General features: G+C 36.4%; 1 protein-coding gene across 1 annotated transcript in view; it reads right to left on the bottom strand.

Moving 5' to 3' along the window:
• Window positions 1-22,717, bottom strand: part of mertka (c-mer proto-oncogene tyrosine kinase a) — a 35,696-nt gene extending 12,979 nt beyond the window's left edge. Inside the window, exons 1-10 of the mRNA XM_065296179.2 lie at window positions 22,438-22,717; window positions 20,260-20,611; window positions 19,769-19,869; window positions 19,515-19,685; window positions 13,701-13,787; window positions 13,433-13,548; window positions 11,483-11,660; window positions 9,445-9,590; window positions 3,921-4,056; window positions 2,131-2,275 (exon numbers count right to left, since the gene is read on the bottom strand). Coding sequence (XP_065152251.1) covers window positions 2,131-2,275; window positions 3,921-4,056; window positions 9,445-9,590; window positions 11,483-11,660; window positions 13,433-13,548; window positions 13,701-13,787; window positions 19,515-19,685; window positions 19,769-19,869; window positions 20,260-20,611; window positions 22,438-22,528 — 1,523 coding nt within the window. The 5' untranslated portion in view covers window positions 22,529-22,717. The remainder of the gene's footprint in view (window positions 1-2,130; window positions 2,276-3,920; window positions 4,057-9,444; window positions 9,591-11,482; window positions 11,661-13,432; window positions 13,549-13,700; window positions 13,788-19,514; window positions 19,686-19,768; window positions 19,870-20,259; window positions 20,612-22,437) is intronic.
• Between the last annotated feature and the right edge of the window lie 789 nt (window positions 22,718-23,506).

The raw sequence follows: 23,506 nt of genomic DNA, 5'->3' as shown, positions 1-23,506 counted from the left end.
CTAAGAAGGCTCGACACAACATGATACTTTGCTTGAAGTATCACCTGTGTCTCTACACATGAACTCGAGCATTGAGAACATTGTTTGTGTACACAGAGTTTACTAAAAAGAAGGTTTTGAACAACTGACTTTGGTTGTTTTGGTGTCCGCTCGCCGCCATCTTACCAGTCAAGATGTATCGATCTCTGAATGTGATGTAAGGTGAGTTAAGATGCATGGCTCCTAAAGCATAGTTCCATATAAATGCACGGATAATGCGTTGTTTTGTCGCAGTTGAAAAATGAGCCTCATATGAGATTCATTCATTCGCATTTGGAGATCGATTCTTAATGTCTGGCAAAGATGACGAGTGGACACCATTCCAGCCAAAGTCAGTTGTTCAAAACCTTTTTTTAAGTAAACTCTGTGTACACAAACAATGTTCTCAATGCTCGTGTTCATGTGTAGAGACACAGGTGATACTTCGAGCAAAGTTTCATGTTGTGTCGCGCCTTCTTATGTTGTAAAATAGTGGTAGTTCGGTAGCAGCGGACAGCGGCTGGAAGAACGCATCAGGAATCGAGTAGGCATCACACCCTAACCAAGATATATTTTTTTAAAGTAGCGTTTATTTTCATGACAGTCGAGATGCGACATGTTGTCTTTCGTAGCCCTTTACTGTATCCGTAAGAATCATAAACAGTAAAAGATAAGAAATCCGTAAATAGTAGCAAGCTAGCCAATGCTTGTCAGTAGCCTACTGGTACTCGGTAGGTACTCAAGATGGCGGCATGGCGTAAAAGGTCACAGATTCTGGAAAATCTGTACCGAGATATCCATTTCGAGAAACCATGCGAGAGCAAATTTTCTGATTCGATCATAAACTAGCATGCCCTGTAATATTAAGCAGGAGAACAATTCAGCTTCAGCACGGATAGTGAGGAGCTCACTACGACACACTCCTTAGGGCATTTTTCCAGCTATGTGTTCACACATGGCGTGTTCTGGGACATTAGGACTGTCACAATGATTAAATAATCGTCTCATCGCGATTGTTTGACCTCATCGCAATGATTTCAGATCACCGCAATGATTGCACATCTCTTTAAAAACACAAGAGGGAGCTGCGCTTACGCTTTGTGTGCATGCACCGTAAGGAATTAATTTTTTTTTTGCAGCCACTAGACATGTGGTCCAGTACTAATATGACCTTAGTAGGATTGTCTACTATTTAAGGCATTTTTGAAAGATATATTCATTAAATAATTAATTTTAAATATGTGTTATGTGTATTAATATTTAATGCCAGGTTAACCTTGCAAAATATTGAATTAAATAATCACAATGCGTAAAAATTAATTAATGAACAAACATAATTAAATTACAATGCAATAAAGCAGACAATTAATTTTCATAATCATCAAATTCCAAAAACAGGCAATTAATCTTCATAATCGCCACAATTTATAAGACAAGTAACCGTGAGCCAAATTTCATAATTGTGACAGTGGGACCGATCCCGGCTATGTTAGTAAGAAAATGCTTCCCTGCCAATGACGAGTATTTCTGGCAATCCGTATTTCCGCTATCATCCACCAGGTGGTGCTCTTACCCAACTTATAAATCCTGGAAGCAACCCCTTAGGCCAACAGTAAGAACTCTGAATATGATCTCTATCAAAAGTCCTTCACAAAAATGCAATTATCTCAGCTTTTCCCTCAAAATTTTGTATTTTTGAAGAAACCTACCCATATTTAAGAGGTGATAAAAAGAGAACAGATGAAGGTAGGATTTTTATTTTAAGAAGAGGGTCTGTTCTTTTATCTGATATATTGTTTGTTTATATATTCAAAGAAGAAAATTTTCTGGAAGGCATTAAACTTTTGTGAAAATCATAAAAAAAAGCTGTCGTTGGCAACTTCTTTTGAAAACGCTGGCGGTTAAGGGTAATTCATGGAAGAACGCAAAGTGAGTCCTACATTCCAATATGGATCCAGACCTGAATGCAAATAATTCCTAAATGTCTACTTTAACATCTTAAACATCTTGTCAGCTGAAAAGTTATTGTTATTTCAAAGCTAAAGCAGGAACATTAAACAAGGAAGAAGGAAACTTTTTCTTTTGGTTTTATGTTTACTGTTAGAAACTTACTTTATATAAGATGGATAACCACGTAAACACACAACCCCAAACATCACAATAATCAGCAGACAGACAGCACACACCACTCCAAGCACAATGTATGCTGAATCTGAACGATTAGGAACTGGAGTCGAGGACGGAGAAACAGGAGATTCTGGGGAAAAAAACAAACACACTACAGTATCATAACAAAGGACTTTTTTATTGTTTTCTGTGCTACTGATATATTTTAATCCTTTAAACCTCCAATGTACTGAAAAACATGTAACTGTTTTGTGCTCCAGTTAAACCTCACTGATGGTTTTTAAGTTTGTCCCCCTGTTAGCTCATTCATCAAACAAGTGATGATGTGTTTTCTTCAGCTCTCCAAAAGGCTGAGATCACACGAGAGATATCGCTTCAGCTGTTTAACTGTGCAAGCGTTTTGTTCTCTCTGAATAAACATCCACCCAGACGCCGCTAAACTACTTCAAGTAGATTGAATTATTTATATTGATTGTTTTCTTTTTCTTTTTTTTATTGATTGTTTTCATTATAAATATATTTCATATAATTAACTTGGCTCATGCAATGTTGACATGTTTCTCAATGGATGTAATTCACTGCAATTAGCCTCAAAAACAATGATTCAGCAGGATGACTTCCTAAAAAAAAGTGATGTTTACAACAATTCAGTTTTTCAACAGCGCACTTCAGTGTCAACACTCGGGTGGCACCTTAGCACCATTAAAAGGAATAGTCAATTTTCTTAAAAAAACAAAAAACAAAATCCAGATATTTACTCCACCATGTCATCCGAACTATTGAGGTCTTTCTTTGTTCAGTCGAGAAGAAATTATGTTTTTTGAGGAAAACATTCCAGGATTTTTCTCATTTTAATGGACTTTAATGGACCCCAACACTTAACAGTTTTAATGCAGTTTAAAATTGCAGTTTCAATGAAGTTTCAAAGGACTCTAAACGATCCCAACGAGGCATAAGGGTCTTATCTAGCGAAACGTTTCGAAACGTTTGTCAAGAAATATTAAAAATATGCACTTTTAAACTACACCTTCTTTTCTTCCTCCGGTCCTATGACGCGCCAGCGAGATCTCACGTAATTGCTTAATGACGTCGAACGGTCACGTGTTACGTATATGAAACGCACATTTGTGAACCATTTTAAACAATAAACTGACACAAAGACAATTAGTATCATTCCACATACAACAACGTTGGAACGGTCTTCTTTCTCCACACTTGTAAACACTGGGACGTAATTTCGATACGTCAACCGTGACCTCTTAACGTGATGACGTATTACGTGAAGTCGCGCTGGCGCGTCACAGGACCGGAGGAAGACGATAAGTTGTGGTTTAAAAGTGCATATTTTTTATTTTTCTTATCAAAAATGACAATCGTTTCGCTAGATATGACCCTTATATGCCTCGTTTGAGATCGTTTAGATTCCTTTGAAACTGCAATTTTAAACTGCAATAAAACTGTTAAGTATTGAGGTCCATTAAAGTCCTTAAAATTAGAAAAATCTTGGAATGTTTTCCTCAAAAACATAATTTCTTCTCGACTGAACAAAGAAAAGCATCAACATTTTGGATGACATGGTGGTGAGTAAATTACCAGATTTTTTTTATTAAGAAAATGGACTAATCCTTTAAGCAGGTGTTTAGTATAAAAAAGTTTGTCATTTCTCTTTTAGACTTTATAAGAAGCTAAAAGCACAAAACACTAATTCACGCGAAGATGCAAAATATTCTGGTGCATCCATACTCAAATGAAAGGAGGATCTTGTATCTACTCACCTAGTTCATCTATGAAAAGCCAGAAGCGTGCCTTTTTGGTCCCACAGCCGGTCCGAGTACAAGCCACGACCTCCACGCTGTACGTGATGTTAAACACCTGCAAAGCCACTGTGGCTTCTGTACTGATGCTGTGGATCTAAACCACACACACAAATACACATATATTAATACAATCCTTAGAAAATGTGACAATGAACTTTATTTATCAGCGCATAACAATAACACTGTTTCAGGCTGCTTTATGCTGGTTTAATGCTTGTCCTGGAGTTATAGGTGAAGCAGGTGGTCCAAGGTTAATTTTAAAGTGCACCTATTTCATTGCTACAAAACGTTATTTTGTGTATTTGGTATAATACAATGTGTTCGCGTGGTTTATGGTTAAAAAACACATTATTTTCCACATACCATACATTTTTGTAGCTCTAGTCTAGATAACCCTGTCTTCCCCAAACGCATTGATTTTGTACAAAACTCATCGATCTGAAAAGCGCTGTGTGCCTGATTGGCCAGCTAATCTGTATGTTGTGATTGGCCTGAATACCTCTGACGTCAGCCGGAAATGTGACGCTCCTTATCATGTTTGAAAGATTCGCTCACAATGCAATGCTAACAGCAGTTAACTTACAGGTTGCGAGTCCAAGCAGGAGGAATTATGATAATGTCAGTCTTGTCTACATCACCAATCCCAGGTGCTTTTTAAATCATTACAAATTGTAGCTTTCGCTACATTGTAAGAATTGTGAAATAAAGCTGAACTTCTGATGAACCATTTTTCAGCATAAAATGTTATAGATGATAATATTTTGGATGTAATAAGGCAACACAGTTTGTGACTCACGTTTAATAACACTTTAAACGAAAATGGCAAGAGTGTAAAAACAAAACTGTAAAAAGAGGAAGAGACTTTATTTTGTTCTTCACATATTCATGTGTGACACACGTGGGCCAAAAGAGCAGTGAGGTCAAACACAAACACATGTGACAAACTGATGGTCATGGTTGCGTAACGCTGTCAGCAATACATCTGTTTTTAATGTCTCTCAGACGTCTCAGACTAAGACATGCTGCCTCATATAGAAACAGTTGTTTTCAAATCCACAAAATCAAAACTGGCATCTGCACTTTTAAAACAAGAAGTGAGTTGCTTAGGGCCCCTCAGAAGTACATGTGGTGCAGTTTAGTGTGCTACAACTAAACTGCCGTTACGCCTCAGGTCGAGGATAAACACTGGCCAAAAACATGCTGATAAACAAAATCTGCAATTGTATTTAATTGATTTTCCAGACCTGAGGTGCTGCCCATAACAGCAGTTCACGCACCATCTATTGTATCCTTCATTTAAACATTCAACTTTATTCCTCCAGCTGTCTAAAGATGGACTCCAATGTTTACATTTTTATTATCAAGTCGTACATTTTTAAGTACTTAAAAGGATGGTTCACCTTAAAATGAAAATTCTGTCATCATTTACAGGTGAACTATCCCTTTAATCTGCTGTAGTGTAAAACCTGCTTCACAGTTATATAGATGCAGACAAGAAAAGACCAAATGCAACTCACATTAACAAAGATTAAGTAATGATTACATTGCTCACTGTTAGTTCATTGTTAGCCAACGCATTTACTAATGTTAACAAATACAACCTTATTGTAAAGTGTTTAGTGTTGCCGATTACATGTTGAATGCTGAGCAGTCTATCAATGTAAGTCAACATTAATCTCAAATTTTCTATGCAAGTTTTTCAATATTTAACTTAGACGAATTAATACATACCAATCTTTTATAAATGCATACACTTAATTTTTGTACAGCGCGTTGTAAATGTGTTAGCATTTAGCCTAGCCCCATTATAGTTCATCATTTTTTATCCACTTAAAAAATCGGCATGTTTTATTTTGTGCCACCATACTTATTCGTGTAACTACTCATGTAACGGTCTTTAAATAGGGAAAACATGGAAGTGTTTGGTGGCTTCTAAATTCATCCCTGTTTGGATCCTAAAGAATGAATGGGGCTAGGCTAAATGCTAACACATTCACGACATGCTGTACAAAGATTAAATGGACGCATTGAAGAAAGATAGGTATTTATTAATTTGTCTAAGTTGATGTAAGAACATAGTAAAATATCGAAAAAACTGTGGTGTTTTCCTTTAAGTTGCAAATAAATAAAAATATATAGCATGCCTAAATGAGCTATAAAAGGCCTATATGTTATCCTGGACCACAAAACCAGTCATAAGTGTCAATTTAATGACATTATCGGAAAGCTGAATAAACACGATTTGTTAGGATAAAACAATAATTGGCCGAGATCAAAATATTGAGAAGATCGCTTTTAAAATTGTCCAAATGAAGTCCTTAACAACACATATTACTAATGATAAATACATTTTAAATATATTTATGGAAAATTTACAAAATATCTTCATGGAACATGATGTTTTCTTAATATCCTAATAATTTTTTGCCATAGAAAAATCTATAATTTTGACACAAACAATGTATATTTGGCTATTGCTACAAATATACCCGTGCAACTTGCGATTTACTTATTTGTTATCATCTTGTAGTTAGATATTTTTGCTTTAATGCTTTTATCACTAAAGTTGCTGTGGAACAAATGTATTAAGATAACGGCAAAAAAATTACAAAAAAGAAAACTACTACAGGTCATCTGACGATAAAACAACTTCTGCTCATGTAGCTCACTTCCTGTTTTTCCAAATTGTAAAATCTCTCTATTCCTGCCAACCACTAGAATAGCGCTATTCATATCATAACTATGATGAACCCTGATCTCAATTATTCATAGTACTTCCATACAATCACCCCCCTTAAAATTTGTATTACGGTAAATTCTCCGTTTATGAGAATATGATTTTTTCAGATGTTGCCACGGTCATTTACAATGGAGCTGAACTGAAGTACTCATGGTGTTGATAGAGGATAACAGGTGCTCACACTGGACCAGCTGTGATCAGACTCATTTCCAGTTACTATTGTTTTTTGCACAGGTCACAGTATGAGATCATGAAGTCAGTCACGGCGGTAGAATACAGCAGATTGTCAATCGAAGCCGTTTATTTGTGTCGTCATAAAATCCAGGTCAGTCGGCAGTGAGTCATGACAAACATGATTACTCTCTAACTCTTAGTTTCCTGCTACTAGAGCAGAAACGGGAAGTGAAGCATTGTGACTGTGCCAGGGAAGAAATAAATGAGCATGCTGTGTATCGAAACCCACACAAATGGCCATTGAGTCGACAAAGACCAACATAGGGCATTCAGAGGCAGAACATATGCTCAGTGGGTAGGTTTGGTTCAAAAACAGGTGTCTTAAATCTTACCCAACAAAACTTTTTCATAGGTTTGCAAAAAAGCGATCTATCATACTCAGACAATGCATATACAATTATTGCAATGTAAAGTAAGATTGAAAGGCAATAATATTAATATAAAAATAAATGCATTTTATTTGCATTTGCAGTATTACAGACTGTGAACTTCAAGGTTTATCCTTTCACAAGCCTTTCAGAGACACAGCTGTTTCTTTTTAAACTATGGCACAATATTGTCATCTACATTTAAAACAAGTTTAAAGTATGTTATAATGAGACCCAAGTTCTTGTGTTTTGGAGAATGTGGTTGTTGTTACGTCAAATCTTAAATGAAGAATAAACAGCTTTGATATTTATATAATAATAATAATAGTATTTAGTGCTGGGCAAAGATTAATCGTGATTAATCGCATACAAAATAAAAGTGATTTTTTTAGCCTAATATATGTGTGTGTACTGTGTGTAATTATTATGTATATTTAGCCACACACACACATACACATATTAATTTCAGAATTTTTTATTTATATATAATTTTTTTATTTATATAAAATATAAAAAAATTATAAATTATACACACATGTAAATGTTTCTTAAATACATAAATGAATGTGTGTGTATTTATATATACATAATAATTACACACAGCACACAGTCATATATTATGAAAAAAAACTTTTATTTTGTATGCGATTAATCGCGATTAATCTTTGCCCAGCACTAATGCTGCGTTCCAGGCAGGTTTTTAAACCCGTGAGTTACGACTTCAAAACCACCACTCACGACCATATGCGTTCCAGGCAGCCTGTAACTCGTGTTTTTACAACCTTCTACCGGTGAAAGTGCACTGGAACGGCAGTCAAACCCATGACTTCCCACCCGTGAACTCGTACTAGATCGATGTACTCCCAGTTCAGAGTCGTGAGTCGTGGTTTTGAAGTCGTGAGTTACACGTTACAGGTTGCCTGGAACGCAGCATAAGATCATGAAGTCAGTCACGGCTGTATAATACAGCTGTAGAATTTTTTTATAAAAAAATATATATATATAAATATAGTACACACACATATATGATGTAAACAAAAACTTTTCTTTTGCAAACGAATAGTCAAGATTAATTGTTTCACAGCCCTACCAAGTAACTGCACAAACACCTCTCCAAACCTAAGCTGCTTTATGTGGGTGAGAATAATAACTCCATTTTTATTTGTGGAAGAACAACTATGTTAAATTTTGTAATTATGGTCAATTTGCATATAAAGTAAGCAAGTTTGCAAAACAATCACATTGTCAAGCGATATTTTAGTGATTATTTTTTGGATAACAAGCTTCACCAGCACCAAACCAGCATAACCAGACTGGACATTCATGAAGTCTACGTCAATATAACATACAGTGGATCAGAAAGAGCTTCCCCAAATAAAAATACACCACTTGTTATGCCGTCTTCTACGTTTTTACTTCTGTTTCTTCGTCTTCTACCTATTACTCATATTTTTCTCCCCAGAAACTGATACTTGTAATCATATGTGTCATAGTAATCAATCAATTTATACTCCTATGTAGAGATGCACCAATATATATCGGTCAATAATCGGTATCTGCCGATAAAATCATGTCAATCAAAGGAGAACAGGAAAATGCAATAAATTTGAGCTCAATGTATAGAAAATGTAAAGAAACATCACTAGCTTAATGTTTAATAATAATGGTCATTATATGAATGAATAACATTTAGAAAATGTTATCTTCAGAATTTAGTAGATGCAAGTTAATATAACCACCAAACTATCGGCAGATATCAGTCTGAATAATCGGCTACCATTATCAGTGAAAAAATGTAATATCAGTGCATCTCTACTCCTATGGTAAGTTCACAACTTATACGTTGATATTTTAATGAGTAATTTCTCTCTGGGACTGTGTTTGACCTTTCAACCAAAAGCATGCAATGTACGATTTGTCCTCCAATATTATTTCAAAAGATCTGAGAGGTGACTATATCAGAAAAGTTTAAAATAAAATATACTAAACATCCATATTTTTAAAAATTAAGTATAGCCCTAAATAAAAACAAGGGGATATTACTTCACCATTACCGCAAGTTTATCATTGGCATTTCATTGATTACTTGATGAAAAACTAAACTGACACAAAATGGGATCAATACTAACTCGCTACTAACCTTGTTGGTATGCGTGCCGTGTTTGATGGTAATGTCATATCCCTGCAAGATTCCATTCAGCTTGTTGGGGGGCGGAGCTTCCCATCGAATCATCAACATTGAATTATTCACTTGTAGAGTCAAATTCTGTGGAGCTTCAGACGGGACTGACAACAACAGAAGTAAAGAAAAATTTATCATAAAGAGCCAACACTGAGCCAAAAACTATAGTGAAAGAATGAAAAAGGCACCTGAGATCAGATTGTAATAGATCATAATAAACTTACAGCAGCATGACATAGGCCACAAGGCTTATCATACTCAGAAAATATCTTTAACAATTCTTTTAGGAATACAGAGGAAATCCTTCTTGGGACACACCCAATATGAACAACATTTTCTAACAACAAGGTCACTCCTATTCCCATAAGGCAGACGAAAAACACTCGGATATGGAATACATAATTGCATACTACAGGAATTCCTCTACTAGTTCAGATTCTTTTTCCTGGCGGTTTGTAACAAAACAGTATAGTAAACATTAACTTCTACAGGCGCCTTAATAAAATAGGTAATATTATGCCCTTTTTCAAAATCTTGATTCTGTTTCTGGGGGATACTTTAACACTTTTTTTATGGCTGATTGTTAAAAAAATTATATATCTTTATTTGTTGCACCGCTCTTTTCAGGCTGTCTCAAACATGGTTGTGTCTAGAAGGGATACAGTTATGGCCATAACATCATAATATCTCACCGGATAAACGCTGTTTTCATCCTAATCCTACCCCAAAACCAAACCCTAAACACAACATTTTACAGGATTTACCCGTAGATGTATCCCATCTAGCCAGAATCCTCAAACTCTCTGTTACTTCCTGGCTCTATGAAACCCACTTCTTTCGCATCACTGTGATTGGTCAAGCAAGCCTAGTCTGATGTGATTGGTCTTTAGCTTCAAGCTTGTGTCGGAAATGTCCCGCCCCCTTACCTTACTGAATTTACTAGGAAGCGGACCCTGTAGCTTTAGGGATAGGTTTGGGGTAGGATTAGTATGACAACAGTGCTCATCCAGCGAGATTTCACAATGTTTTGGCCGTAGCTGTATCCCTTCTAGACACAACCAAGTTTGATGCTAGGTTTACACAGAAACGATCTGAAAAGAAAACTCAAAAGTGGCATTGCGTTATCACTTTTTATTCTGCGTTTATACAAGCGCTTTGACGGGGAAATCTGCGTGCATATGGTAACGCAAAAGTGTATGATATTCGATGTAGTATGCACTACAGGCGGCTAGGTGGCAATGTGAAGCACTGAAACACAACAACACCAAGTCTGTACGCCTGTGTACAACCTTCTTCTTCGTTCTCCCAGGTCTCGTCCAAAGCCGTCTGGTTTGCCTCCGACGAATTGGTGCATCAACAATTTGATGGAGGTAATTAATGCGCCTTCTCTGATCACTAATACTAGCTGTGAATATTTCGTACAACTGCTGGAAAGACTCTTGTATATTTATCAGAGCTGCTATTGCAACTTGAAGGTCTGATGTATGGAAATAATCCGACATGTTTGTTGTTATTTTCCTGAACAACAAACATGTCTTCCTGTGACGTAAACGCATATGCGATGAGAGCCACCGTGAGCAGACTTTGGCGTTTTTACCCTTTAGACTGGAACATGGTGGTGGATCATTTTTAAGATTAACACTCTGGAGGATGGTTTAACTTTTTTGCGTTTTTAAGCCCCAAAAACGACGTCGCTGTGTAAACGAAAGGCACATCCGATAAAATATTTTTACGTTTTCACCGTCCCTCACTGTAGTCATTTATTAATTGTTGTAGTTCTTAAAAAGCGATTGTTGTTAAGAAAAAAGAGAAAGTGAACTAAGAGTGTTATAACTTTGCAGATCTATTTTATGCTCAAACATCAACGCCTACACATAAAAAGTGAAAAGCATACTATGACCCCTTTAATAAACATTTGATTCATAAACAGTTCAGGAAGCTGGTCCAGAAATCTGAATAATGTTTTTTTCTGAATGAGATTTGTGAGGACACTCACCACCCTCTGTGGTGTTGCTTTGGACCCAGGCACTGGGCGGAGACTTTCCGATCTCATTGGAGCAGGACACACTCATGTTGTACCAGGTCATGGCCTTGAGGTTGTTTATTTCATGCTGGAATGGAGGAACGTCTCTGCGTTCCACACTAGTGGGGTTTCCTAACTCAAGCTCTCGAACCTGGAACACATTTGTCATTTAGACATTTGGCAGACGCTTACAAAGTGACTCACAGTGGTATAAATTTATTCAAATTATTTTTGAATGCGGAAGTAAGTGATGTGACGTATTTCTCTTTTTTGTGTTGTGGGAGCATGCTTAAAACATGATTTAAACAGTTATGGTAAATATTTACCATGTATAACCCAGTGAGAAGATGAAATGAAGAAGTGGCCTGATACATCATATGAAGATATATTTAATTATTTTGTGTTGTTGCTTGGGTGATGTGTCAATGCACAACTATAAAAGCGGCATACCAGTACATGTACAGTGGGAAAGTCAGTCAAATGTTTGCACCGAGGAGCAACCATCAGATCTCTCTAATGAAGCCAATACTGAAGTGATTTAAACTGCAATACATCGACTACTATTGGCTTCAAAAACACACAAAGCTTATGACACGGTTCGCCAGCAGTATCTTTTTCATTCAACACATTGTAAGCTATTTGAACAAACAAAAATAAACATACTACATTTATTTATTGTTTTCGTTTTATGAAAAATATTACTACATCGCGTCTTATGCACTAGATGGAGACATGAGCTTATGAAATGATTTGCTTATTTTGAAACGATTTGCTTTATCATTTAAAACATAATAAAAGTATGCGCAAACACCTTCACAACTGTTATAAACATTAATTAATAAGCAGTTTATGTCGTATATATTGTGTACTGTAATCACATTTTTGTAACAATAAATAGTAGAATAAATAAACCAGCTAAATCAGCATATTTTAACACCATAATATAAGTTGTTTTTAAACAATTTTTGTATTTATTGTTTACTGGCAGTTTCTATGAAAGGTTTCACTGGATGGATATATGGATTCAGATCCTGCGTGCGCATGCGCCACATACACATTAGAATCTGCTGCGTGAATTAATGGTCTAAACAAATGTTTTGTAGAGATTTACTGAGTTTTTATCAGCTATTATGGCAACCACTACAGGGCTCGAAAGTGCGACCTAATTTCTCAATGGTGCAACTTAAAATAATCTCAGGTTGCACCGGTGCGACCAGGAATTCTAGGGAAAAAGTAGTAGGCTACGTGTGTGTATATTTAAAAATGTGCGCTTCAGTCAGACAGAGAGAGGTGAGTAGCCTTGGTCCGTCAGATAAACAAAGTGGATGTAGCCGCGGATGATAAGAGAAGAGGACAATAACGATTGACAACTTTTTTCTTAAGAATGTTAAGTTAAGGCCTGATCTGTCCGAAGATCATGCTCTGATATTGACCTTCTGTCTCATCAGCCCTGGTTTGAAGACGGCATCAAAAATTTGGGTGCACCTAACTTTTGTTAGGTGCGCCAGTGCAACCAGTGCAAAAAAACTGCACACATCTTTCTGGATTTCATAATGAAAATGAACAAGCCAGTCAAAACAGCACACTCACGTCCCTCGCAATACGACTATCATTAGCTTCAGTGGATGACCGAAAGTTTTACACAAAGGTGCTTAAAGATGGCGGTGCTCGCATTTATGTCAAAAGTAAGATGAATGTCACTATCTGTGTGCCCTGGAAAACGAAGCCCAGCTTTAACTGAAGTTAATGCTCTACCAGTTGCGCTACATGGAGGAGGTAAATCATTGAGAAAAAAACACTATTACCATTTATCATCAGGCAAAGCAGATTATTCAACTTTACAAAATGTTCCCCACACGTTTTGAAGTTTTTAAATCTTCAGGCTAAAGTTGAAAAACCCCTATGGGCTGGATTGATTTGTACCGTGATGTAGCAGGTGCTGAGAGGGGAGAAGCCATCGTGTCCTGGTGTCCAGCTCAAGACGAGTTTGTTTGCTTCACGTTTTTCCACAGTGACCTTTGACACTCTCTCAGGAAGCTCTAAAAACATTAATATGGGATGTGAAAGGAGAGTAAGCATTCAAAACACTGTGGAGATTTTGGTTTTGAGACTAAACACCTGTTTGGTGGGTCTTAGATGTAGTATTGTTTTATTTATGTTCCACAGTATTTCACAATGATAAATGCTTTACCTTTAATATTGATATTAGCTTCTCTGGACACTGTCAGACCTTTTGCATTATGAGCTTCACAGCTGTACTGCGTCGGAGCATCAACACCTGCAGAGACAAGACATGAAATAGAAATACGCAAGTATTAAGCTTTAGGTTCATTTAAGGTCTACAGGTCTGTCACATGATATCAAAGTGCAGGAGGTTTGGCATCAATCGTGCAGTCTGATCACATGCAGCGCTGCGTCATCTTCACTCCACGAATGTCACACAAAGTCTTTCAGTGCCACTCGATGACAACACTACAATCCCACTCTGACAACAAGCCCGACTATAATATCCCTTTGTGTAAGGACATTTCTGTCCTGCTCATATTCAGAAAGATCGTCACAAAGACACTTTGCTTCCCCGAATGAAGCAGACAGGAAGCTGTTTGTTCGGTTGTTTATACGTTTGCTGGCGCCAAACGTGTCCGTCACTGACTGTCAGTGGAAGAGACTGCTGTTTTTAAACAACACCATGCTAATGAAATGTGATGATCATTTCAATTATGTATGCCATTATTCAATATAGCGTAGGATTATGGGTTCTACTTGGTTGTGGAAAAGTAAACCTTTATGAATTGGTGTTTTTCAATTTTGCATCATTTCCAGAAACAAACTTTCTGGGCATCTTTAACACATGAAAGAAAACAAAACAGCCTGCGTTTTTTATTTTTGAAACACAAGCATAAAAATTTTAGTGGTTTTAATTTTTTACATTTGGTTTGGTACATATTTAGTAAACCGCCCCATTTAATACCAATTAGAAGTTAATAAAAGGGTTTCCATATGAGTCAATGGCTTGGAAAGCAAAGGGACTTCGCTTTTTCAGGCTACACAGAGCCAAAATCTAGAAATGAAACTCAAATCCATAATGAAGTCACCACAAAACTAGTCTTGCGTAGCGAGACCTTCATGCTGAAGCTCATTTCATAATCCAAACTGACTAAATGGGTCATTTTCAAAGCCTGTAATGGAAATTGACTTGGTTACAGATAGGGTTGGACAAACCGGAAGGCTGTATGAGTGCCAAGAGCTGGGCAGCTATACAATTACACTACATTTCTCATAGACTAAAATTATTGGGTTTGAAGAAAAGCCATGCTTGCATCTTATGAATACATCCCACACAAGCTTTATAGGTCCTATTACAACACGAATTAAAAACTAGTATAAGCATTTGTAGATGAAATTGTGCAAGGGGTCCCAGTTTTCTAATTTTAAGAAATAAATTACTCATAAATTCTGTGTGATCATACTTAAGAAAAATTAGGCTAATAAATAAGTTTATTTTAATAAGTTTGATATTGTTTTATGTCATGAATTGTTTTGGGGGACACAAAAGTACAAAGGGGATGGATGTTTGAGAACCACTGATGCTACAGTATGCATATTGTCTGATGGCATTGAGAGTAATATTGAGAGTAAGCAGAGTATTGAATATTGAGCCTAAATAGTGCACTTAAAGTATATGAAATAATAACATAACCTGACACTACAGTGTCTAGTCTACAGTTTATATGATTTTGCTGTTGACTTCATTATTGTGTTGTTTATCTCTTTCCTGCATGGCAAATACATACATTTCCACGATGAATGGCACGAAGCATGCGTTTAAAAGCCAAGCATTTATAAAAATTTCGGCAGTTCAAGATGAACAAAATTAATAAGAAAAGGCAATTACATTTCAATCACAGACATTTGGGCGGGATTAGATTTCTCAGAGGACCACAGAGAAGTCAGTAGGTACATTTCTCTGGAATTTTTAAAAAGATAGTGTGAGAAAAACAGACTTGGCAAAAATCACGAACTATGCCTAACATTTTGGGAATTTAGCTTATTCACAGTATCGCCCAGAGTTAGATAAGTCCACACATACCTTTCTCATCTCCGTGCATGCTGTAACTCTGTCTGACGCAGCCCCCGCTAGATTAGCTTAGCACAAAGACTGGAAGTGAATGGCTCCAACTAGCAAACTGCTCCCAATAAGTGACAAAATAACGCAAACATTTTCCTATTTATGTGTTGTGATTTGTATAGTCACATCGTGTACAAATAACACTTGTCACTTATTGGGAGCAGTTTGCTAGCTGGAGCCATTCACTTCCAGTCTTTGTGCTAAGCTAATCTAGCGGGGGCTGCGTCAGACAGAGTTACAGCATGCACGGAGATGAGAAAGGTATGTATGGACTTATCTATCTCTGGGGGATACGGTGAATAAGCTAAATTCCCAAAATGTGGGGGTGTTCCTTTAATGTTCTTACTTTTGTGTAATTGTATGTTTCTTGTTTTATTAATAATGCTTTGACAATATTTTAAGTGACACAATCATACAACTATAGTTCCTGTATATTGAAATTGAGAAAGAGGGAGATGTGTGCATTACGTTACGAATCCAATGTGCAGAAAAGCACAAAGTGGTCGGAAATGTGGGAAAATGCAAAGCTGTACGTCTGTTAAGTTATTATTTCGTAATGATTCCACTGGAAACAGCACCCTAAAAGAGAAGTAAGACAACTTTAAGACGTAAGAGCGTCTTTATTGTTCCTTACATACAGACCAAAGAAACTGGCTCATCTGATTTCTGATCTAAAAGTCTAATATCAGACTGACAAAATCTGGTCATGCATCTAAAGTCATTTCTTTGTGATTTACTGTTTACATAAAATCATCCAACATTTTGTGAAAATATAACCTTGATATCTTTAATAATGACTGAGTAAAGCCGTGTCAAATCAATAAGTGTAATCAAACTTTGATGCTCCAAATCTCATCTTTAGATTATGAGACTTTAACCTGGATTTCACATACAGTAACATACGCTGCTTTAGTCAAGGTGTCAAAGTCTGTATGATTTATAAAAAGCCAATATCCTGAAGCTATGAAACCAGTTTACAAAAACAGAAAGCCATGTAAAGGTTTTTAGTGCCCCTATGAAATGACTTTATTTGTCTCTTTTGTTTCATTCGATTCATTTATTAGCCAAAACCAACTTCTTACATTTGGTGCTTGGCAAGTGTTAATTAATATTTAAATATATGACATTAATTTAATTTTGTATGAGGAAGTAAACCGATTAAAAACAGACGAGCGCTGTAACTTCTACAGTTCTGTGGACCATCTACTGTATGTCTACTTCACTTGTCCTCTGTTAATGGATGAAACCTGAAACCATCAGACTGAGGTAAAGAGCCTATAATGTAACATTAAGAGTATTTTAACCTCACAGAGAAACACAAATGGTTTTTAATGAGAAGAAGAATCTTGGCTGGGTGCTACACAGAACCATTAAGCAGCTTTCATGTTTATCGGTGTAAAGTCTCGGCTTCAGCTAAAGATTGATCTTTTTTCTCTGTCCTAAAGTATGGAAGGCTGGACTCCTGAATGAGGCTTTTGTGTGATGTCAGCTCTTTCACTTCCTCTTTCTCTATAGCACCAGGTGAAAGCAATAAACTTTAACCAACATAACTCAAACTCCCCCTTTTACCAAAACTTGGGTTTACAGTGGCTGCCAAGATACTGATTACCAAGCGAGGAACTTTACCTCAAAATATGGATCTGGGATAAAAGGATTTTCAGGAATCCTTTCACAAATACAAATTAGTTTTAGTTTTTCTGTGGAAAACATACTGCCACGATGCTAGTGTTGAGCAAGGTTTCCATAGCATTGCTTTGTGGTTGCTAAAATGTTCTGTATGGTATTAAGCATCTTGATATGCTATTGCAACATGATAGGTGGTTGCTAAGTATCTAGGTTGAAAGAAGAGGCAGGTCCACCCCTCTTAAATCTTGGCTCTGGGCTTTACATACGCCTCTGGTCCCTCCTTTATTGTAAATCTATGGGATCTTCAAAAATGAACAGTAACACCAACCATGCTATAGCTCAGTGGAGCATTGTGTTGGCAGTTAAAAAATTGATGGGTACACAGGGAACACACATACCACTGTAATGCCCAATTTATAGTCCCACAAAAGATCTATGCTGTAGCTATGCGTAGCCTCTGTGTAGCCTGACTCGCACCTTGCCACAAATTTAACAACGCGGACCGCAAGCGCTGTGATTGGCCTGATAGAACCTCGCGTCAGGTAAAAAAAACCTGCGATGTATTTCTTTAAAGGCATTTCCACTTACGACAGTAAGAACAAAGATGGGCCAAGTTGATGAGTGCAACTCAAACTCACTGTTTATTTACATCCATCACTGCTTGTCTTCTCAAATTATACACAACAAACTTCTTCTTTTTCTGAGGGTTTACTCGCCAAGCTGCTTCTTCTTCGGCTATTGCACTGCTAATATGGGATACACACGTGGATACTGCCTACTAGTGGTCTGCATGTGTAATTGCACATTGACACGGATGACAACATAAAAGTATGAATGACAACCAACGTGTCGAGGCTACGTAGGACCTATGCAGAACTAAAATGAGCGCTTAGGTCATTTTGGATAAAAGCGTCTGCCAAATGCATAAATGTAAATCTAGTAGTGTCGCGTTCCTTAAAGGGACACTGCACTTTTTTTGAAAATATGCTCATTTTCCAGCTCCCCTAGAGTTAAACATTTAATTTTTACAGTTTCGGAATACATTCAGCTGATCACCGGGTCTGGCGGTATTACTTTTAGCATAGCTTAGCATAATCCATTGAATCTGATTAGACCGTTAGCATCGCGCTAAAAAATAACCAAAGAGTTTCGATATTTTTCCTATTTAAAACTTGACTCTTCTGTAGTTACATCGTGTACTAAGACCAATGGAAAATTAAAAGTTGTGATTTTCTAGGCAGATATGGCAGATGTAACATGGCAATGATATTACGCAGTGCCTGAAAATAGTCCCCTCCTATTGAAAATTACCAAGGGGACTATCACTACGCCTCCTCTAGCCATGTTACATGAGCAAAGTCCTTGATTGTTACGCCAGAATGTAAGAATAGTTCCTAGCCATATCTGCCTAGAAAATCACAACTTTTATTTTTCCGTCGGTCTTAGTATACGATGTCACTACAGAAGAGTCAAGTTTTAAATAGAAAAATTTCTGAAACTCTTTGACTATTTTTAAACACAATGCTAATGGTCTAATCAGATTCAATGGATTATGCTAAGCTATGCTAAAAGTGGTACCGCTAGACCCGGGGATCAGCTAAATGGATTCCAAAAATCAATTGTTTAACTCTAGGGGAGCTGGAAAATTAGCATATTTTCAAAAAAGTGGAGTGTCCCTTTAACAATCAAAGTCATGATTTGCATAAGCGTGGCTGAATTTAAAGGGTTTACAGATCAAATATAACCAGGTAATATAATCAAAGAGGAAAAGTGCCAAAAGTTATCAGATGATTCTCGATGTAATCAGTGTAATCAGCTCATTTTCTAGGGTAACTTGCTGCTTGGCAGAAAAGCTGCCCATCAATATAAGATGTTATCTATCCAACAGTAAAAACGCATAGAAGTAACTTCCATTAAGTTTCTCCATAGCTCAAAGTCCACCTCTAAACACGAGATTTGACAAGGTGGATTAAACACAGACGGATTGGAAAGGCCTTAAAATCCACAGAACTGCTACTTTGAAGCCAACAACTAAAACTTTTCCCTGAGTAGATCGGAAAAGCCGGAACCTATTCTTCAATCCAATGTTTATTGTTTACTTAATATGCTTTACAATATCTACGTGCACATTTCATATACACCACTACAATTAAAAAAACCTTGATGATGTCAAGATATTCAAGTCATTTAAATGATGAGACTGATGTTATAGGACAGAGCACCACAGCAAAAAGCTCCACATGTTCTCACCTTCAATGGTTAAGGTGCTGGAGTCTTCGTTGCTTTCTTCTAATGGTTTGCCTTTGTGAAGCCACTTAATGGTTACAGGGTTTGGAGGACCAACCGCTTCACACGTGAGCGTAAAGGGAGTGTTTCTCGTGACGTTCACATCACTCGGCTGTTTCGTGAATGTCGGCAGGCCTGGATTTGAGCAAAAACAGGCAAACCGTCACGCAAATACAAGAGCTGCGAAAATGCTGAAAGACTCGTCTGGTCACACTTACCCTGTATCGCTAGTATGATGGGATTTGACTCAATGATCTTGTTGCTGACACTAAGCCTGCAGTGATATTCTCCAGCATCTGCTCTCTGGACACTTTTAATGCTGCAAGAAAATGTCAAAGCAAATAAAGACAATATATAGCGTTTAGCATCGACAAATAATTGTTTTTGCAAAAACAAAATAAAAAACAAACGATTACAGCATTAAACGAGTAAAACACAAGCAATCCGCAATTCAATCATTTAAGGGAAAAAAACAGAACAGTACCAGAGCTACAGAAGTGAAATTGCAGAAGAACCCTTTTTTTTTAAGACAAAATTAGCCAAATGATCAAAGGAGTTGTTGAAAGCGTAACAATATTAGTTTAAAATTCTCTAAAAGATACTGAAAATGTGTATTATTTATTGACCAGGTTGTCAATGAAACAAACAAAAGAAATGCAGAATGGGCATCGTATTTATATAATTTTGTGGTGTAATAGAAATCTCTTACCTTACAATAGACAACATTGTGCCAGTCCCTTGTGTGTACACTTCTGTAAGCATGCCATCAAGGATTTCCTTGCCATTTTTAAACCACAAAATACTCAGATCCTGGCTCACATCATTGATGTCAATCGAACAGTTAAATTTGACCTCTGCTCCCTCCGATCGCTGGATTGTACCCACGGTGGGCTTAAAGCGCAGTCGCTGGATCTCCTCCTGGGTTAGATGTACACTGGGGGCTCGAGCCGGTACCACTAGCGGTTCTGTTTCCTGTATCGATCGGTAAGAACGTCCCTGTTGAACCCAATGAGCTGAATCTCCATGGTGCCCAACAGCTGTAGGAGACTTCCAATTGCCAGCTGTAAGAAAGTGACATTTATTTATTTATTTATTCATTTTTAAGAAGTAACAAGGACTACTCCGACCTGTCATACTCTTAGATGAGCACATTGAATTTTTCTTTAAAACAAAACATATATCATGCATCAACTACTATGGTATTTCATACCATACTAACAGTGGTTCCACCACAATACTATTATGTAAAGAAAATATTTCTGTTCTGTTGAGTCACTTTTGGCATCGCTTCTAAAAACACATTGGAAAACCAATATCCTGTTCTCCAGGAGTTAAAGGAAATTCTTTCTCAGATGGAATCTGTTATCAAGGGAAACAGATGAGGTGTTCTCATATTGAGAGAAATTTTCAGCCTGTTAACTGTGGATATAGAGTATATATATGACTAAATAAAAATATATAACCTACAATCTCCTGGACATTAAAAGAGTTTGCGGTGGAAAGTTTGTGTCACCAGATTCTGCAGAGCAAGTAAAACCTAACAAGTAACTAATGCGTCACAGCAATAAATAAATATTTACTAAGCACTTCCAGTTCTTTATTTTAAGGTATGCAGGTCAAAAGGGCTTTCGTAATCGCAGACAGCATGCAAGACGCAAACCCAGCAAGCAATTTTACATTTAAAATACGTCCAATAGACATCCAAAAACAATCAAGACGTCTAGGCTGTGAAAATTGTCAGTGTAAATCTAACCATAACTCAAAAATAAATTAAATAAATAAATATCTCACAAGATATTTTGGCAAAAACGACATGTAACCAAATACAAGTTTGTTTTGTCTAGAAGTGGTTACTTGCAGCCGGACTATATCGGGTCTACAGTTAATCTAGATAGTGAAATGACAGCTATGCCTGAATATTAAACAGTGCCTAGTAAATGACTGTATGAAATAGCAATTTAAACATCGTATTGATGTTTTTTTTTCTTAGATTTTAACATTAAACATTTGATCTAAAGACATCTCTTACACATTATCTCTTCTATCTTAAATATTTATTGAGTTAAATGCAAACAGGACATTTATTTCATTTATTGTTTTGTTATTACATTTTTGTTATGTACACAGTTAAAACTGTACAGAATAATATTTTCCTATATATGAATAATCTGGCAATACTTTACTTTAAATTGTGTAAACATAAGTAAACAATACTTTTTACAGGTTTATTAATCTCAGTTAATGATAATGTTTACTAATACACTTTTAAAATCAAATGTTGAACCTGTTCACATTAGTAAATGCACATGGAAAAAAAAACAATAAACGACTGTATTGGTATTAACCAACATTACAAAAATGTATAAATGCTTTAAAATATACTGATCGTTGTTAGTTCATGTTAGATAACGCTTTAACTAATGTTAACAAATGTTTTTTTACTATAAATAAAAAAACTTTATTGTAAAGTGTTACTAATCATCCTCTAAAATGAAAAATACGAAAACAAACTTCTTGATGCGAGAGGTGTGATGATGTTGGGTTCAGCCTCGTGAAGATGTTGTTGTCATATTAATGGTGCATATTCATTCAATTAGACTTAAATAATTAAATAGATTTAGTTAAGTTGGTTTAACTAGTAACTAGGTTTTGCTAGAAATGTAGCTTTTAACTATCAAATCAAACATCTAAACTGTTTAAGTTGTATGCTGCGTGTTTTCTCTTGGTCTGAGGTAAAATCCTGCGCAGGTTCTCACACAGCAGTAAACTCTTCATCTGCCACATCACATAACTTTCTGAGAAATAAATGTTTAATCTCAATGTTTCAGTGAGTTCCAAAGCATGCACAAACAGAGCACATTTGTTTTAAAGAGTTTACACATCTTACCAGATGTCACAGTTATTGACTGTGAAAACAATCCGACGAGCAGCGGAGTTAAAAACCGCAACATTGCCGAGGAATCCAAAATAAACGTCATCGCGGTTCTTTTCTTTTCGTTTTAATAATTCCAGCGACACTGATTTAATTGAAGTATAGTCAGATCAATATATTCCTAAAGTTGATCATGTCCAGATGAAATAACATCATTTAAAAACTTGCAGGAATGCGTTGCTCCCCCTTCGCAGTGACGAACGCAGCTTGCTCCATGCGCGCTCCCAATAGAAGAATGCTGCCTGTCCCTCCACGGCGCGCGATCCCGAAGAAAGAATGCTCTCGTTACGTCACAGGATGCGCGCGTTTTACGAGTCTGGGGGTGTATTTTTCCTCAGCATTACGTTAATTTTTATTACTAAACTTTCTTAAATATTTAAACAATTGGACTATTTGCAAACCAATATTTTTACATTTTATATATAAATGACTTAAAATGACACATAAACCTCTAAAATGTATGAACATTTATTATTTTTGTGGCAGGCAATGTTAATAAAGCTGCTAATAATATTAAAAATAATGTATTCTAATGTACAGTTAATGTACATTTTGGTATAATACAATATTCATAGGTGTACATTGTAAGCAAAATGTATCCAAATTTAAGATCTTAAGTTCTCCCTTCAATCAAAAGTTAAAAAAAAATGCCCAACTGTTTAAATTAAACAGTTGGTCATTTTTTTACTTTTGATTGATAATGGCTTTCTCTAGTCTATTTTTTATTAGTTTGTTTCTGTCAGTGGTTCTCAAACTTTTTAGGCATGCGCCCCCCTTGTATACGGTGCATCGCTATGCCCCCCCCCCAAAGAAAATGTATAGCATAAACATTCCAAAACTTAATATTTAAAGTAAACAAAACATATTAAATTATACAATGCAGTGCTGTTGTTTTGTAGCCTTATTTTTCTGAGGTTTAATTACAAAGAATTTATAATAAATACATTTATTTTATAAAATGCCATAAAACTGGGGCCCCCAGCACAACCTCAGGGCCCCCCATGGGGCCACAGCCTCCAGTTTG

The sequence above is a fragment of the Paramisgurnus dabryanus genome, chromosome 20 (assembly GCF_030506205.2).
Source record: "Paramisgurnus dabryanus chromosome 20, PD_genome_1.1, whole genome shotgun sequence".
NCBI lineage: Eukaryota > Metazoa > Chordata > Actinopteri > Cypriniformes > Cobitidae > Paramisgurnus > Paramisgurnus dabryanus.
This window is presented reverse-complemented; position numbering and strand designations above follow the sequence as displayed.